The sequence below is a fragment of the Fistularia commersonii genome, chromosome 10, assembly GCF_037954325.1.
Source record: "Fistularia commersonii isolate RoL2024-O1a breed Wild chromosome 10, RoL_Fcom_v1.0, whole genome shotgun sequence".
Lineage (NCBI taxonomy): Eukaryota > Metazoa > Chordata > Actinopteri > Syngnathiformes > Fistulariidae > Fistularia > Fistularia commersonii.
The window spans coordinates 6,251,404-6,269,121 of record NC_141293.1 but is presented as its reverse complement, the minus strand read 5'-3'; the positions used below and the strand labels follow the sequence as shown (position 1 = coordinate 6,269,121).

The window sequence follows — 17,718 nt, the reverse complement described above, 5'->3', positions numbered from 1 at the left end:
TCAGGCGTCTGGACCTTCTGAGGCCGTTCACACACAGGTCTATCCTCCCGGTTCCTGTCAGGTCTTCATGGAGATGTAACGGAGGTGAGCCCTGCTGCTTCACCCGCCGCACACACCGGGGCAAAGAGCATGTCTGCGGTCTGATGGCGGAGGAGGACACAGCACATGTGACTGCCCTGCCTTTGAAGCAGGACCTGTGCTCAGAAGATCTTCCTCCGGTGTTCATCACTCATCCTCCAAAACTAGCAGATGTGTGAGGAGCTTTGGACTCCTTGGAGCCTGAGCTGAATGAAGGCAGAGCTGAGGAGGGTCTATCTCCATCCTCTGGACTAGAGGTCTTATCTTCTGTTGTAGCTCAGCAGCCATCACCTCCAGCTCCATCAGGCCTTCATTTCCCTGCAGAGACTCATGTTCACCTCATCCAGAATCACCACCAGAGAGTGTGTGAAAACTGAGAACCTCTGCTCCTACCCCCACTGCAAACCTGTGTGTGCAAGTTTGTACGTACCTGTGCTGATTCTCTGCTGAATAGCAGTGGTCCATGTCTCTTTTGGGGTCTGTGTTCAACTGCTGAAGATAAGTACATTAGAAGTTGGATGACAGTCATGATGGTGTGCGTGTGTGTGTGTGTCTCCTGTTATAAATCCTCTCCTCCCCAGCCGGGCAGTTTGTGTCTTCTCCAAGCTGTGGTGCTTTTCCAGAGACCTAGGATCTTCAGGGTTCCTCACCTTCTCCTCCTCATGTGAGCTGCTCTGATGGCTGACAGGAGCTTCATGAGAAGGTGAGCAGGTCATAGGTCAGTGTCAGGTGGTCCAAGGCCCCTAGAGAACTGGGCTGCCAGCTGTGGATCAGCTTCTCTGGGTGGTTCCTGATCTTCATAGTTCATCAGTCAGATGTGGAGTGCAGCTAGCTCCTTTAGCTTACAGGTCTGGATCATCGTCCCCCACGGGTTTCTCCTGTACGAGTGCTGCTGCGTGCATCAGCTGACTGGTCTCAGTAGATATCTGGGTGGACATGGTCATCAGGGCCTTCTCCGTGTCCTCTAGTACAGTTTTACCTGGTTCTCTTATGTTTGTGTGTGTGTGTGTGTGTGTGTGTGTGTGTGTGTGTGTGTGTGTGTGTGTAAGGGGGCGTCACACCCAACTGGAAGCTGTAGATGCAAACATCTGAAAGCCCCACTGATGAACCAAAGTTCTGTTTCTTCAGGGGTTTATTGGGACGTGGGAGCTGGACCTGGTCCTTCAGCTGTTTGGGGGTTCATGCACTGATGAAGGGATGGAGGGATTGAGGATGACCTTTGGGGGCAAAAGCCCCCCAGACGAGATGGTGGCAGCAGGTCTGCCGTGGCAGCTGGTGGAGTGACAGGAGAAGATGGATGCCGAGGAGATGATTCACGCTTCTTTCACAGTCATCTGGCCATTTTTGGTCCCACCTCCTTCACACTCCCACCGCTGAGCTGTTCCTCTTGGCCTGCTCGCAGAGGGCTCGTTCCTCGCACAAACGCCAGACCCGACCGTCTCGGCGCAGAAGAGAAGAAGCTTCTAGGAGAGTGAGCTCTACTCGGAGGAGCGGGTCCAGCCCACGCTGTCCGCTTCTTCTCTGCTCAACCCCTCTGCAGAGGCTACGCTGAATCACAGCCGGCGGTGGGCGAAAAGGAAGAGAAGAATCCTTTCCACGCACATTCTGACGTACATCTCCTGTGGACCAGGGAGGAGCTGACGGAGGAGAATGGGGGACAACAGGGGGATGAACAGAGGAGAACGGAGGAGAATGTGAAGAGAGTGAGAGATGGATGAGCAGGAGCAGAAGCTCTGGGCTCCCATTCATAATCTATGCATACCTCCCATGGAGCCCAAAGTCTTTCAGGGGTTCCAATGGCTGTTTGGTGTTTACGTGAGACTCGCTCCTCTGGAGGATGTACCTATGTGTGTGTGTGTCTGTGTGAGCGGCAGAGTCCACCAGATCCAGTGGTTTCTGCACTGAGGAAGCTCTGCCATGATGAGGGCTTGATGTCAGCTGAAGATTGGATGTCCTCAGCAGACCAGCCATCTGGATGATTGCAGACCTGGGTTTAGCAGCAGGTTTGGAACCAGTGGTGGCAATCGGGGTCAAGGGGCTGCCAACCAACTCCAGGCTCTTGGATGTCTGGATGTCAATACCTTCAGCAAAGGCTGGAGGTATTCCCACTTAGTATCAAGTATACACTATACAGTATGCAGTACACAGTATGCAGTTTGAAGAACTTTTAGTATTTCAACTCCTTGAGTTAGGTTTGAAATTCCACATTCAAAAACTGAATGCGTATGTGTGAGAGTGAGGGTGAGAGTGAGGGAGAGATAGAGTGAGGGAGAGAGAGTGAGTGAGTGAGTGAGGGACAGAGAGAGAGAAAGAGAGAGAGAGAGAGAGAGAGAGAGAGAGAGAGAGAGAGAGATTCTGTCAGTGTGAATGTGTATTTTTGTGTGACACTGTCTGTGTGGGTGGGTGTGTGTGAGTGTGTGCGTGTGCATGTCTGTGACGGACTCTGTGTGTGCGTGGGTGTGTGAGTGTGTGTGTGTGCGTGTGTGCGCGCGTGTGTGTGTGTGTGTGTGTGTGTGTGTGTGTGTGTGTGTGTGTGAATCCAGGAGATGCATTGAATGTTCTTCTATTTTCGAATTTCTCCTCACTGATATCTGTTTCACGTACTGCTGCAGTTGTCATGGTGACACATCCGTTTTCCTTTTGGGTTTGGAGACAAGCAGAGACAGCGGAAGTGCAGGGAACCGTACACACACACACACACACACACACACACACACACAATGAGTTGTGGTCCATTTTGCTGGGACTGGAGATGAAATGATAAAGTTTTGCAGCAGGTGGAATGTTCTCCATAAACATGTTGAATATGTCTGAATCAGGAGAATGGTCTGGTTGGTCCTTCATTGCTCTGGTAAACATCAGTGAATATTGACTTTGAAAGAAGATCATCATCAGGTCTTTCTCAGTAGACCCTGGTTGGACCTCCTGCTGCTGTCACAACTACCTTCGAGGTTGTTTACTCTTTGCTTCTGGTGATTTTGATGCACAACCTGCATCACAGATGCATTTTCACCAACGGTTGGTTGTGCTGGCAAACAATGTTCTGTGATCAGGATGTTCTCTGTTCAGGAGGTTGTCTGTTCTAGAGGTTCTCTGCACCAGAAGTTCTCTGATCAAGATGTTCTCTGCTCTGGATGTTCTCTGCGAACCCCAGAGAAGGCAGTTGCTCCAAGGTCCAGGGCGCTAATTTAGGTGACTCATATCCCTGGCTACTCCCGTTGGGACTGTCAGGTGGACCTTCAGGAGGTGGTCTTAACTATGGCTGCACACTGACAGTGAGCTGCCATGCACTTGGCTGAGGAGTTTTTGTGCAGGTGAAGCAGTGTGATGTCCAACATGCTAAGGTTTCACCTCTCCTGTTCCGGGTGTCTGTCAACCTGGATATTTTATTTCTCTGGTGAAGGCCAGTCTGCAGACCAAATTAAGACTGAGCTCATCAGCTTCATGAGGCTTCATGGGACTCTCCTCCCTCAAACAAAGACTGAGTATCAACCCCTTGATGGGTGGACATCAATGGTTGCCTTTATCGTGCCTTATAACTCGACCGGACCATAGCTGGGTGGATGGAACTGCTGCAGCACCTGGATGGGTTGAGAGACCGGACCGGTGACTCTGTCAGGCTGAGCCTGGTGTGTGGACCTCCATGTTGGTGGAGATGGCCTGTGTTAGAGCGTCTCCATGTGCCCGGCCCCTTCCTCCCTCAGAGGGTGACTCAAAGCCTTTTTCTTCATCAGCTTCCATTCAGCCTGAAATAGCCTGGTCTTCATTCTCCCGGCTGCTGCCTCCCACACAGCAGCTCCGGCCTGCCGGGTCTGCAGCAGTGAGAGGGTTTGGCTGCCGGTGTCCCCTCTGTGGATTTCCACTGCCGCCATCCCCCCTTTGTCTTGGATTCATCGTCTTCTCCATTTCCTGTCGCACGCCTGAAGGAAGTGCGTCACTCAGTCGCCACGGAAACAAAGCATGGCTCTCTCAAACAAGCATCTGGGACAACTTCTCCTCGTCTGGTTTCTAATTCCTGACATGATCCCTGTCTGTGTTTGTCCAATACAAACCTCCAGGCTCAGAACATTGTGTCTTCTGTGTGGATTATGTCTGACTGACATCTTCATCTGCAGCTTCCAAGGGCCACTGGTTGGGCTCGGGCTTGTGTGTGTGTGTGTTGCGGGACATGCTGCCTGATCTTCACCAAGGCACTGTCTTCTCCACTAGCAATTCCACTTGACTGGTTGGTCCCCTAGAGAAGGTTTGACAGGAGACTCCAAGTTCTCTGGTGTACTAGAAGTAATGGAAAGAGAAATAGAAATAAGAAAGAAATAAATGAATCAGAGCTTGGATGAAGGAAGAAATTACTCCATTTATATCTCTGCAGAATCCAACCTGGACCTTCTGATGAAATTCCCCAAGGGATCCTGGGTCATTCTGGTCTACATTTGAAGGAACTATGATCAAATCCATGGAATGAGAAGTGACCTTCATGTTCTTCTGCTCCTGGGGTTCTCTTCATGTTCTCCAGCCTTAGCCCTCTCCAGGTTCTCTCCTTCGGTCCAAAAACAGTGTGCAGGTTCAGTGAGGACTCTAAATGGTCTGTTGGTGAATGAGAATATGAACAGTCAGATGTCTGTGACTGACAGCTGCCCTGTCCAGGTTAACGCCCATCCCCCCACCTGGGATTGGCTCCATCTGAGCAGAAGAAGAAGGAGAAGCTGTGGATGAATGACCTGGAAAACAACAAATATCAACTCAAAATCAATAAATATTAAAAATTAAATGTAAAACACCTGAAACCCAGTAACAGTATTATCAAGGATTCAACAGGAGATGCAGAAGTTGGCAGGTGAATCCAGAGGAGGTTGTTTACAATTCGAGGAGTAGATGTGGATTGGAAACCTCATCATGATGGAACGTCAGATGTGTTTTTTCATCCAGGGTTTGTAGGATGTATTCTCAATATCAAGAGGTTTGTTCATTTGGCATCCTCAGCTTGGTACCCTCATCTCCTGGAACACCCAAGATCTTTAGTCTTGATGTGAAACAGCTTCATCAGGGGAAATGTTCGCCACTCTTCTCCATCTTAGTTTCAGAGAAGTTTCCAGATCTGCAGAGGAACGGAGGTAATGTTGAGGAGGTAATGTTGCTTACTTTACCAGGTTAACTAATGTTTTGTTTGGATTTATTCAATGATTGATTGTTTCCATCTGTAGCCGTTGAAAGAAATGAAGGTGTTCTTGCTGCTAAGCCCACTGTAGCTTAGAATAGCTGGATCTTCAGCAGTAAGGTTGGTGTGATATCATGATGTCAAAACACCACAATCAAACAGTGATAATGTGTCACCGCGCAGAGCTTACTAGGCTGCACAGCTTAGCTGCTAGCAGGCTAACGGTTAACTGGCAGGCGGTGACGTCGGAGGTCCCCTGGCCCTCAGATGAATTTAACAAGTTTGGTCCAACAGCAGAAGTTTGATGTTCCTCAAAGTATCACGTGCAGCTGCTCTGCCACCCTTGTGATGTAGCTGGTGTAGAAACATCCGGATGTTCTGACGCACCATCTGCAGTTCCTGCCCGAACTCATCCTCCAGGTATTTTTAGCCCCTGTGTCTTTCCAGAGAGACAATGAGATTCAGGACCTCCTCCCATAATTCTGCACCCCCTGTGTCCAGCCCTCTCCCACAGCTAAGAGGAGTTAATGATGGTTTATTCACACATCTCATTCAGTGTCTGGAGAGTCAGACATTTGCTTGACTGCTTCTGAAAGTCTACAAGGCTCTAATCATCCTATTTGCGTCAATGGATCTTCCTCTTCACACAACCTCATCCTCTTCTTCACCATCCAAACCATTGGGTGTGTGATGTGTCCAGTCTGAAGCATCCCTTGCTTGCTGGATTTTCTGCCACCAACAGGAAGTTTGTTTCTCCTCCAGATGAAAAGCTTTGAATCCATGACGATGGTCAACCACATTCACGACATCAGAAGACAGAAAGGAAAATACCTTTTGTGTTTTTGTGGAAAATTATTGAAAGACCTGCTGGCCCTTGGCCTGCCCTCTGCGCTTGAAGGTCCACAGATGAACATTTTTAGGAGAAAATTTTTAAAGTCAGAATACCAATGTTTTCTAAAGCTGTTAAATGACGCACATTTCAAACAAATCTGTGAATGTTGTCCTCGATGTTTAGAAGCTTCAGAATGTAAAAAAAAAAACACAGACTGAGCTCCTCAACCGTTCCATGAGGAACGCCCAGGAGACTGATTTGGTCTATCATTGATATTCCCCTGGAAAAGTCTAGAAACCTTGAATGGGGGTTTTGAGGAGCTTTGTGGGGTTCTCCTTGAGGTGGATCATCTCTTACAGCAGCTACTATCTTAGTAGTATGCATATTATCCAGTTACCATGGTTACCCTTCCCTCATCAGCGTTTCCGTGACAGCAGGGTTTTTTTTTAGCTTCTTCCAGAATGGAGAGACGATTCGGAAAGTACCAAAGGTTAGCGGTTAGCAGTTAGCTGTCAGCAGCACACTCAGAAATTCCGTGTCAGGTCTAGTGGAGGTGTTTGCAGGTGCTTACTTGTCCTCTGCTGTGGGGTTATATCTTCAGCGTGCAAGAACCGCATCCCCTTGTCCACGCATCTTTTTGGGTTCCTTCTTTCACGGACTGATCTTCTTTCATGGAAACTTTGAAAAACATCCTTGTCGGCCCAGAGGTTGGAGGAGGCTCGTTGTAGGCCCACAGATTCAATGATCTTTCACCTGAGAAGCGCCGAAGCCTGGGATCTAATTCCATCACAGGGTTTCTATCATATCCAGGACGCAACCTCTGAGTCTTTGATTGTGTGTGTGTGTGTGTGTGAGTGTGTGTGTGTGTGTGTGTGTGTGTGTGTGTGTGTGTGTGTGTGTGTGTGTGTGTGTGTGTGTGTGTGCGTGTGTGTGTGTGTGCGCGCGCGGGTGTGCTTGTGTGTGTACCCACTGGGAGCCATCGTAGCTTGCTAGTTGAATCTCAACCAGGGTAGGATTTGCTATGCTGTCCTGTCATAGACCAAATAGCACACATACATACACACACACACACACACACACACACACACAGAGAAACGCACAGACACATAAAGACGCACACAGCTGGACTCTCCTGGGCGTGCACACAGCCGACACACGCACCATCGCTTGGACCTTGCATATGCTTGTTCATCTGTGATAAAGCCGGCTGATGAGCGGTCTTATCCCTGGAGCCTGCTCATACCTGCTTCAGAAGTTCAGGCTCCTCCAGGCACCTCCAGGCACCCCCAGGTTCTTCCAGGCTCATCCAGGCTCATCCAGGCTCTTTGTTCACTTCATTCAATAGAAATGAGAAAACAAGCCTTGACGTGCACGTAGCACCTCTCCTGTTTTACCTCCCCTGAATTAGACTGAGCCCACAGAGTCTCAGGGTTTCAGGTCTTTCACTCTGTCTCCACCACCTGCCTTAGAGTTCTCTTGTCAGGTTACTAGTGAAGATGATCTGCTCTGTTGCCAGTGGTGAAGGATCTTGGAAGGTTTACTCTTGTACTCAGGTTCTATTTGATATGCCTGTGGCATCATGTGAAGATGTCTGGTGGTCCAGCCCTGATAGTGGTCCAACCTGTCCATGTCCATCCAACTGAGTAGGTCTTAGAAGTGGACTTCCCTTCTAGGGTAAGATGTTTTCTTGTTCTAGCTGAAGATCAGTTTTGGGTTCTGGAGGTTTGTTTGGCATCGAGGTGAAGAAAGGCAGAAGAAAAGCAGAGGTTAATGCTGGGTGGCTGCCGAGGTTCCCTTTGACTGTTCTACCAGTCGAGGGCTTGAGGACCAGCCATTTCATTGGTTGGTCCCCTGGTTGAGGATGGATCAGGAAGTTCTCAGTGGTTTTTCAGGAAGACAGACGCAGTGGCGCCCCCTCCAGTACGAGAAGATCCACAATGGTTCTTTCACAATGAACCATTGTGGTCAATGTGTAACACAGCTCACTTGCAGCTGTGAAGTAAACAATCTCATAAACTGGAGGTTTTTCACCACATTAATGATAATACTTGTTTTCCTCTGCTGCTGTGAAGCTGATGGCTGCCATGGAAACCTGGAGCTTCAGCTTAGTGTGGGCATAAGAACATTGAAGCTTCTGTCAGGTGTGACATTCATCGTGGCCACCTCGTCTGGAGTAGGGTTGTGGAATATTTTTGTGTTTTGAAGCTCATCTAACCCTTGGGGGAAACAGGGAATCTCCTGCTTTGACCGTCATTGATGAACCTTCATCAGGGTTCCTCCCTCTCCAAGCTAGGAGGAGCTCGGGAATAAGAATAAGAATAAGAATAAGAATAAGAATAAGAATAAGAATAAGAATAAGAATAAGAATAAGAATAAGAATAAGAATAAGAATAAGAATAAGAATAAGAATAAGAATAAGAATAAGAATAAGAACAACTTTATTTATCCCGAAGGAAATTGTTGTGCCAGAGTTTCAAGTAAAACATAACAATGATAGATAATAGTAGGAAGGAGGAGAATAAGCAATACAATAAAATATAAAGTGTCAAAGTTAAGGCTATCAAGTGTTTTAAGGTCTTTCAACCCAAATCCAAATCCAACCCAAATCCTTTGGGTCCAAAAACCATGGAGCATGATACCTTTGGTGAGTAATGAGACGGAAATGCTTTGACTTGGGAGCTAAAATCCAGTCCCAAAGATTCTGAAGGACTGGGACTGGTATCCCTGAAGGAGTGTTGGAACCTTCTGAGGCCTTCTGGCTTGGTGGGAAGGTTATTTAAGCAATGTAAGGGTCACTGGTTCCACGGCCCCTAGCAGAGACTCCAGGATTACTCCTTCTGTTCCTCCAATGAGTGGAAGTCTCCCCGAGCTATGTGTCCTCCTCAGTATGTCCACCGGACCCACTGCTGGTCTTCTAATTTACCGTCCCCTCTTATCTCATAGACTCTCTGAGGAACCGCTTGCATTGTTTGCCTCTCCTGTTGCGCTGCCTCTAGCAATGAGACTTTGAGATGGTCTCTGAACATCATATTATGAGAATCTGATATTAATGTGTGCTAAGCTTTATAAGACACAGCGTGTTTTCATTTCAATGGCAAGACATGGATGACGGAGGACCTCAACAGACAAAAGCCTTAAGTTCCTCGCCGACGGTGAGAAGTCAGAGTGCATTCACTGGCTGGAGTTTGGATGCTAACCCTCTGACTGGCAAACCCTCAGCCAGGCCGAGCCATTTCTCTGCTTCACCAGGTCACATGCACAATTCAGATGTCCTCTAGCAAAGCCCTGGAGATACGAAATGAAATGTGAACACGGGACTTCATAAGCATACAAGCATCATGTCAGGATGAATTTGAATTCCCCCTAATGCATGTCCTGCAGACACGTGAACCCAGAAGACACTGGATGCGAGTTTGTGTTTGGAGGGAAATTACATCAAACCAGTCACTCAGATGTCATGTCTATAGATGCTATGTCTGTAGATGTCATGTCTATGCCCCACTGTCCCAGCCCGGGTGTCCAAAGACTCTTCCCATGCAGAGCAGGTCTTGGCCATGCAGAGCAGGTCTTGACCACACTTTTTAAGATGATCTTCACAAACCCAACGTTCACCCAGAAGATGCCAGCAGCGAGGAAGAACTGCTTTTGATTGGCCAAGAACTTGAGACAGATCCCAGCTGCAGGCGGCCTTCTACCTGGACTGGGGTCAGAAAGGGAGAAGGGCAGCAGGGGTGTGACAGAGGTGTCAGTCGAGGTGTGTTTTCTTTTCAGTACTTCTTCTCCTAACGTGTCCTCTATCTTCCTGTCTTCCAGAGTCGGCTGCTGTCCTCTCAGGGATATCCATCTGCAGGTTTTGGTGAAGGCGGCCACCCGGCGTCTCTCATCCATATCACTCCTCTTCCCATCCACGCATCCTTCCCCCTGTCATGAAAGGCCTGTCCGGTAGTCGGGGACACCATCATGTGGTCTCCTATGAACCATCATACGAACTGGTCGGTCAGCACATTGACCGCAAACCCTTCTTGATTAGCCAAATGGACATGCCAGTGCCCGTTGCGATGCCGCACCCGGCCGAGCTGTCCTACTATAATGCTCCACGTACCTCGTATCCCTCCGACGGCACCGGCATCGTCCCCTACGGAACCTTCCCGAGGCGGTGCCATTCCACCTCCTCATCTCACCATCCTGAGGTAAAGGATGAGTGTTTGGCCATGGTACCATATGTAGGAGGAGGAGGGGGAGGAGGAGGAGGTGGAGGCTACGGAGGTAAAACGCCCACCCGGGTACCGGCAAACTTTGCGGACCCGTTTGAGCGTCAGCCGTCATTTTCCAGAGACGGCTACCACACACTGCAGTACAAGAGGGGAGTGCTGGCCCACAGTGGGGGTTTGGGGGCTGCTGGCAGCAATGACAGCCCGGGGAGGATCCGCCACCTGGTCCACTCGGTCCAGAAACTCTTCACAAAGTCACATTCGTTGGAGGGTCCGCACCACATGCAGTCCTCCAAGGGGGCCAATAATGGGAGTGTTAATGGTGGTGTTGCTGGTGGAGGAGGAGGAGGTGGTGGTGGTGGTTCCAGGGCCAGCCCAGATGGTGAGACCCCACCGGTGGGAGTGCGCCACCGGAAGCGCAGCAAGAGCCGCGAGCGCTGTCGATCAGCAGAGCCCAAACATCGAAGCCACCACCACCACCACCATCACCACCAGCTCCACGGCTCGGCGTCTGCGCCGGGCTCTGGCTATTGGAGCTCAGATGACAACCTGGAGCGGGAGCTGTGTCTCTACCACCCTCACCACCACCAACCTCCGCTCTCACCCTCGCCCTCCGTTTCCCCCTCTCCCATTGCCATGACCATGGGCCGGTACCCTGGCAACAACCCAGACAAGTTCTCCCAGTCGCCCTTGCCCAACCTCTCCTCCTCGCAGTCCCAGCAATACTTCATGATGGACCCTTACGGCACCCTCAGCGAGCACACGCACACCCACACTCACCATGGCCACTCGTACCACCACCCTGCACTCAAAGCATCCCGGAGCAACAACGATGTCAAGTATTCCGCCTCATCGGCCTGTGTGCCGGTTAGTGGTAGCAGCAATAACGTCGGTGGCAGTATCGGTGGAGGAAGTGGGCCCTTGCTGCCACTGGGTCATGTGGACGGGCCCCTTGTGAAGAAAGGGGCGTGGTCATCGAGCCTAACGGTGAGCAGGGCCCGAGAGGTCTACACCAACAACAGCAGCCAAAACCACCTCCAAACCAGCGCAGGACCCGGTAATCTAAACCTAGATAGAGCTCTAGTCAAATCTAAGGCCAGTCAGCAGCAGGAGCGCTCTTGCCATTTCTTACAGGTAAATAACCCCTTCTCAATTCTGATCCGCAACCAGTCGATTCACCTCCCCTTTCCTTCACCCTCACCTCACCCTCACCCTCTGTTGACCCCTTTTCTTCATGACGTATGTCCAATGTTTCCTCTAAGCTGGCGGTTGTCTCCTGCCTGGAGATCCAGACACAAAGAAGTGAACGCAGAACAGCTTTCAGACGAAGGCTCGACTTCTCTCCTTGTTGCCGAGCCACAAAGGGCTTGGCAGAGGGTCAGGAGGTCAGAAGGTTTCAAGGTAAACAGATCCCTAAACCAAATCAAAGTTAAAAACTTTCCATTCCTTTACTGAAGCGTCCCTGGCCCCTTTTAAATCCAACCAATGATGACGCTCAGAGGCTCAAAGCCACTCTGAGCTCTGACAGTGAAGGTTCAGCTGAAGTTTATCCTTTAGATTCAGGCTGCAAGTGCAACCTTCAGCCCCCGTCAACAAAAGAAAGGTTGTCGGGTCCGTATGAATAAATTGGCATCTCCAGCATGGAAGCAGCATCTGGTGCTGGTCTGGGTGTCTACCATCCCATCATACTGGTGCCATTGTAGCTTTAGAATTTAGCAGTTGTTCAATATTTTGCATCTAGTTTTGTCTGAAACCTAAGATTCCTTTCTAATCTGACCAAACTCTTCCAGTCCATGAGGAAAGCCTGAGGCCTGCAAGCACCAGGAACCATGGAGACCACTGCTGGATCTTACCATAATGTCCTGAGTAGAACAGATTGGAACAGAGCACAACAGAACTTAATGGATAAAAACATGATTGAACAAAATGCAACAGATGTTCTGCATTCAAACACAATGTCTCTCACTGATATTGATTTGAGAGGGGAAACAGAACTTCGGTCATCAGACAGTCAAGCCTTAATCAGCCTTAGGTTGGTTACGAACAGAAGCCCCTAGGTAACCAGCCCCTTGGTCACCAAACCAGCCCCCTGGTAACCAGTCCCTTGATCAGCTGTCCCTTAGTAAACAGTCCCTTGGTCAGCAGACCCTTGATAACGACCTCCTCTGGTGTCTGTGGATAGCTGAGATCTACCTGCTCTACCCGGTCGATCAGGGAGATTCAAAACAGACTCCATTTATAGAACCCAAAAAGAGATCGCCATGGCAACAAACCATGGATAGGTCAGGCAGGATAGGCAGTGTTTCTCCATTCCCGACCAGGTCACCAGGAGGAGCACTAATACTGTGGAACTGAGGAACTGACTACTTAAGTAATCAAAACATTTAAACTTCAAAAGTCCCAAGTGTAGGATTGGATGTTCTGACGGAGAACCTGGAGACGTGAATATGAGATGTGGTTTACAGTTTCGGTTTCTAGACCGACTGAGAAGGTCCCGGAGCCCCATTCAGCGGGTTTAAGTCCTCATGGACTGTATCAAAGCATGGTGGGGGAGCGGGTTCTGTCTTTCTATGTGCCCAGTTCTAAGTGGTTCCATGGTCTTAGAGGGAACATTGGACCTCCAGTCCTTTACTCTGGTCCCCCTCTCATCCACTCACCAACCCTCAGCCTCCTGACCCCCACCCTCCTGCACCTCCTTTACTTCCTCTTGGTTTGAGGAGCCTCCTCTTCCTCCTTCTTCTCCTCTTCCTCCGTCTATCCTCCATCTGAGTTTGAAGGAGAAGTAAGAGCAGAGCCAGTAGCAGCCTTACTCTCTGAATGCTAGGTGATGACATGAACCCATGAAGACCCACATCTTTGCTTTCTCTAGACCTCATTTTTGATTTAGTGCAGTTTCTTTGTTCTCCTGCTGGTCCTCCTGCCCTGTCCTCATGGCTGTGAACCCTGTGTTGTCCTGTTTCACCTTGTGGAGATCAGTGGTACAGAGGAGTTTCACTTCCACCGACTGAACAACAGAACCAAAACGTCTGGTCTGACCCAGTATTTGTTCTAAACATCTGGACCAAAGCGGTCCTTGTTCAGAACATCTGGAATTGGGAAGAAATGGAATTTGAGATTAGAGCTGCCAATCAAATTTCTATGGAGGTGATGGGATGTCAGGGAAGTTCTAGTACGTCCTGGTTGAAGTGAAATATCTCCCTGCCACGTGTGTGTGTGTATGTGTGTGTGTGTGTGTGTGTGTGTGTGTGTGTGTGTGTGTGTTTGTGTGTGTGTGTGTGTGTGTGTGTGTGTGTGTGTGTGTGTGTGTGTGTGTGCGTGTGTGCGTGTGTGCATGTGTGCGTGCGTGTGCGCGCCTTTTTATATGGCCGGAGATCAGTGAGGGTTCTCTGTCCCCCAGGTCTGGGTTCTCTTGGTTTAACAGGCCTTGTTAGGTTTTTGAAGAGGTTCCACCTTGTCTTCAGGTTCTGACTGAGGGATGAAGAGATGACCTCTGGCTTTAGGTCAGTTTAGCTTAGATTAGAGTCTTCCTCATCTTCAGCACAGGAAGTGATCTATTTATGTAATGCAGATGTTGTGGTTATCAGTGACCAATGGGGTTGAAGATGTTCCTCAGCCTGAGAACGTGTGGTTCCACAAGATGAGATGAGATGAAATATGTCTTTGGTCTCACCTGGGATTTTCCAACCCTCTGAGTCAGGTCCGGGTTCATCTTCTCCCCATCTTCACGTTGACCTCAAATGGAGAGGAAGCTGAGGCCGAAACCTCCCTCAGATATCTGATTGACAGCTCAGAGGTCCATCAGCAGCCTGTCTCTCATTATTGAAGACATTAATGGGTGAACATTTATTTTATGGGATACTGGACCCTGGTTTTAAAAAAAGAAGGTCAGGATTTAGCTGTTCACTGTGTGATATTAGCCCAGAGAATGACTCTGCTTTTACAGAGGACTGAATGGATGGATCAGGTGCTGCTGAGAAGGTCTGGACAGCAGCAGAAGAAGAAAGACCTGTATTGTCATTCAGTTCTACATAGAGCACAACATCAGTTAGATTCCACCATTGCATTGTACCGCTATGGATGAACCTGAGCAGAAGGTGTGGCCACTAAGCAGCTCCAGGGGAGCAGCAGGGGTTCAGTGTCCTGCTCAGGCTTGGAGGGTTCCTGGGACCAGCAAGACCCGCGCATCCAGCTGGGAGAACCAATCATGGAGAAGACAACAGGGCCAGCCACCCCCCAACTCTGAACCGTCAGACTTGATAGAAGACCGGTGACCAGCCTTGTCTCCCCCAGCAACCACGGCTCACCTGGTCCTGGCTCAGGCTTCAAAACAGCCAGCGTTGCTATGGCAACCACCTCCAGACTCTGCCACGAGGTGATGCAGATGCTTGGGCTTTCCTGGGATGTGAGGAGGAGGGGAGGAAGGAGAGGAACAAGGAGACAAGTAGGGGGGGAGAGGAGAGATAGAAGAGGGAGGAGAGGAGGAGAAAGGTAGAGGAGAAGAAGGATAGGAGGAGAAGAACGAGGAGAAGGATAGGAGGCAGAAGAGCGGAGGAGACACAGCGACAGCCGCTGCATTAATGATAGCATTCCAGCAGGAAGTGGATCAGCGGCGAGCTGCGTGGGCGAGGAGGTGCCGCCGCCGCTGCTGCAGCTGGTCCTTTCCCCGCACCAGCTTTTTATAGCCAAACTGCTCATTTGTGTCTCTGATGACACACACACACACACACACACACACACACACACACACACACACACACACACACACAAAAGCACACACATGCCAGCAGATCTCGGGGTGATTCATATGTAATCTCCGTCTCTGGTTGTCTGTCACATTTCTGACAACAGGAAGTGGTTGTTGTTTGGCAGGTGACGTCACAGTGACATCACAGTGGCACAGACACTCAGAGGGATGGCACACACCAACCATGAAATCAGATCAAACACTCCATCATCCATCTGGACAGACACACACACACACACACACACACACACACACACACACACACACACACACACACACACACACACACACACACACAGTGAAATAATGCACCCGTGAAACACACAGGACTGTCCTCATACACACACACATGCTCAGATAACCAAGTTGACTCCTTGACAGCAGATGTTTTATTTGGCCACAGAGAAACCTCTCCAAGCCCTCTGTCCTAGTATCTGCTAATTAGCCAACAAAGTGTGGCAGCATTCTTTGTGTGCATGTAATGTGTGTGTGTGTGTATGTATATGTGAGATTAATGACCCCCCACCCCCACCCCACCATCCCTCTCTGGTCCAGTGTGTGTGTGCTGCAGCAGCCGGCCGTCATCAGTGACAGGTGATGGGTGTGGCTTCTCCTGCAGGTACCTCAGGACGAGTGGAGCAGCTTCTCTCCTCTGGGAAAGGAGGAGGATATCCCTTGCCGGAGGATGAGGAGTGGCAGCTATGTCAAAGCCATGGCCGAGGACGACAGCGGTGACTCTGATGGGAGCCCCAAGCCCTCGCCCAAGGTTCAGGCACGGCGGGCCAGTTACCTGAAGGCCACACAGCCGTCGCTGACTGAGATGACCACGTTGCAGTAAGCCCCACCCACTCCTCACACCACTGTTACTCACACTGGACCTCCAGGCTCTTTGGTCTGATTCTAAGATCATTCAATGGCCAAAGATCTCAACTCCACAATGATCTTTTTATTTCCGTTTGCTTGTCATTTGCTGTCATTTCTTCTTACTGCTGGTCATCATGTCACTTACTGCTCCTGACCAAGAGTTCATGTCCTCCTCAGCTGGTTCTTTGTTGCAGTACAATCAGTCTGATCTTCAGACGGTGGTGCGAAAGTCCGAGTGAAAGAATGAGTGAAGAATTCACTCATTCTTGTTTGTTTCCTGGTTTGAGGTCATGTCCTCACTTTATTTGCTCCTGGGGGATTAGTTTATTTGGCACCATGAGTACTTGAGTACATGAGTTCTTGAGTACTCTGAGTACTTTCAGTCACAGAGTATTTCAGAGTATTTAAGCGGTACTCTGACAGAACCTGAACTGAAATCCTCTAGACTGATTCACCTCCTGCTTCAGGGATTCATGGGGTTGGAGTTTGAGTCCGGTTGTTTTTAATATGTAATATTTTCTGCTGCAGGTTCCAAACCTTCACTCTGTCTGCCGTCTGATTGGCCACCGCTGGACTGACTATCCACTTCACCCTGGACAGAATACCAGATTACAGTAGATTATCAATGAGATCAGATTACATTGGATTACATTACTAATTAAAATACATCATAACATTTGATTGTTTTAGATTCCATTCCCTAAATTTAAATAATAAAATTACATCGTTTAGATTCCCTACCTTTAGATTAGAACGTTTGGAACAGATTAGATAAGAGCCTATCAAATACATTGAAATTGGTAGATTAGATTGGATTAGATAAGGTGAGTGAGGTGATGGTGAGTTTGAAAGTCATGGGTTTGAGGACTGGAGATCTGAGGAGGCAGACTGTGGGACAGGTTGTGAGGGATGTTCCTCTCAGTCACTGAGTGTGTGCTCCACAGGATCTCCACAGAACATTCTCCGAAGCTGCAGATCCGGAGCCACAGCTACCTGCGAGCGGTGAGTGAGGTTTCAATCAATAGAAGCCTGGACACCCTGGACCCCAAAACCCTCCTCGACCCCAAATCGCTGCTGTCCTCACCCCAATACCGCTCCCGCAATGAAAGCTACATGAGAGCCATGAGCACCATCAGCCAGGTTGGTGGAATGTGTCCTCAGAATCATCTTCATCCTCCACACTGTGAGGGTTGCTCATCTTGAAAAGCATGAGACAGCCTGAGGAGGTTCAGTATTTGTCTTATTGTGATAATTTCATGAATGGTTACACCACCATGTTCTCTGAGGAACCCTGACAGTCTGGAGTAGTTCCAAAACTGGCAGGGTTCAGATCTCTGTTCTCTGGGAGATTTGATGGGTTAGAACATCCATGATTTGTAGTCAGATACAGAAGATATAGGTAGAGAGTACCTTTCAGGTACCTTTTTAGGTGCTGCTCCACTTATAGTTCGGAGTTGGACCTGAAGTGAAGGCCTTGTCCTCACCATCTTCACTACCACCTTCACCTCAAGCCTGCTTTCTACCCAAACAACCTCACCACCTCGCATGTCCTCTGCTAACTGTCTATTGTCCTCACTAATGGTGTCTCACACACACACACACACACACACACACACTGGGCCTCCGGTTTTCCTGGAGGGGCCTCTTGTATCTCCCTGGAATTCCATTCTTAGAACCAATGTAGCTGATGTTCTCCTGTTGACTTGTGGAGAGTATAGGTGGGTGCCCCTGGTAGCATCTCTTGCTTCCAGTGGTAGATGTTGGGCTCTCGGGGCAGAAGGTTTTGATCTGCCAGATGAAAACACAAGAACTTGGATCTTCTCAATCCTGCAGA

The 17,718-nt window shown here is 49.3% G+C and overlaps 1 protein-coding gene across 1 annotated transcript in view; it reads left to right on the top strand.

The window, feature by feature from the left end:
- dlgap1a (discs, large (Drosophila) homolog-associated protein 1a) overlaps positions 1-17,718 on the top strand; it is a 41,094-nt gene that overhangs the window by 9,466 nt on the left and 13,910 nt on the right. The window contains 3 exon segments of the mRNA XM_086153412.1: positions 9,879-11,410; positions 15,640-15,854; positions 16,829-17,024. Of these exon segments, the coding sequence (XP_086009538.1) occupies positions 9,992-11,410; positions 15,640-15,854; positions 16,829-17,024 (1,830 nt within the window). The 5' untranslated portion in view covers positions 9,879-9,991.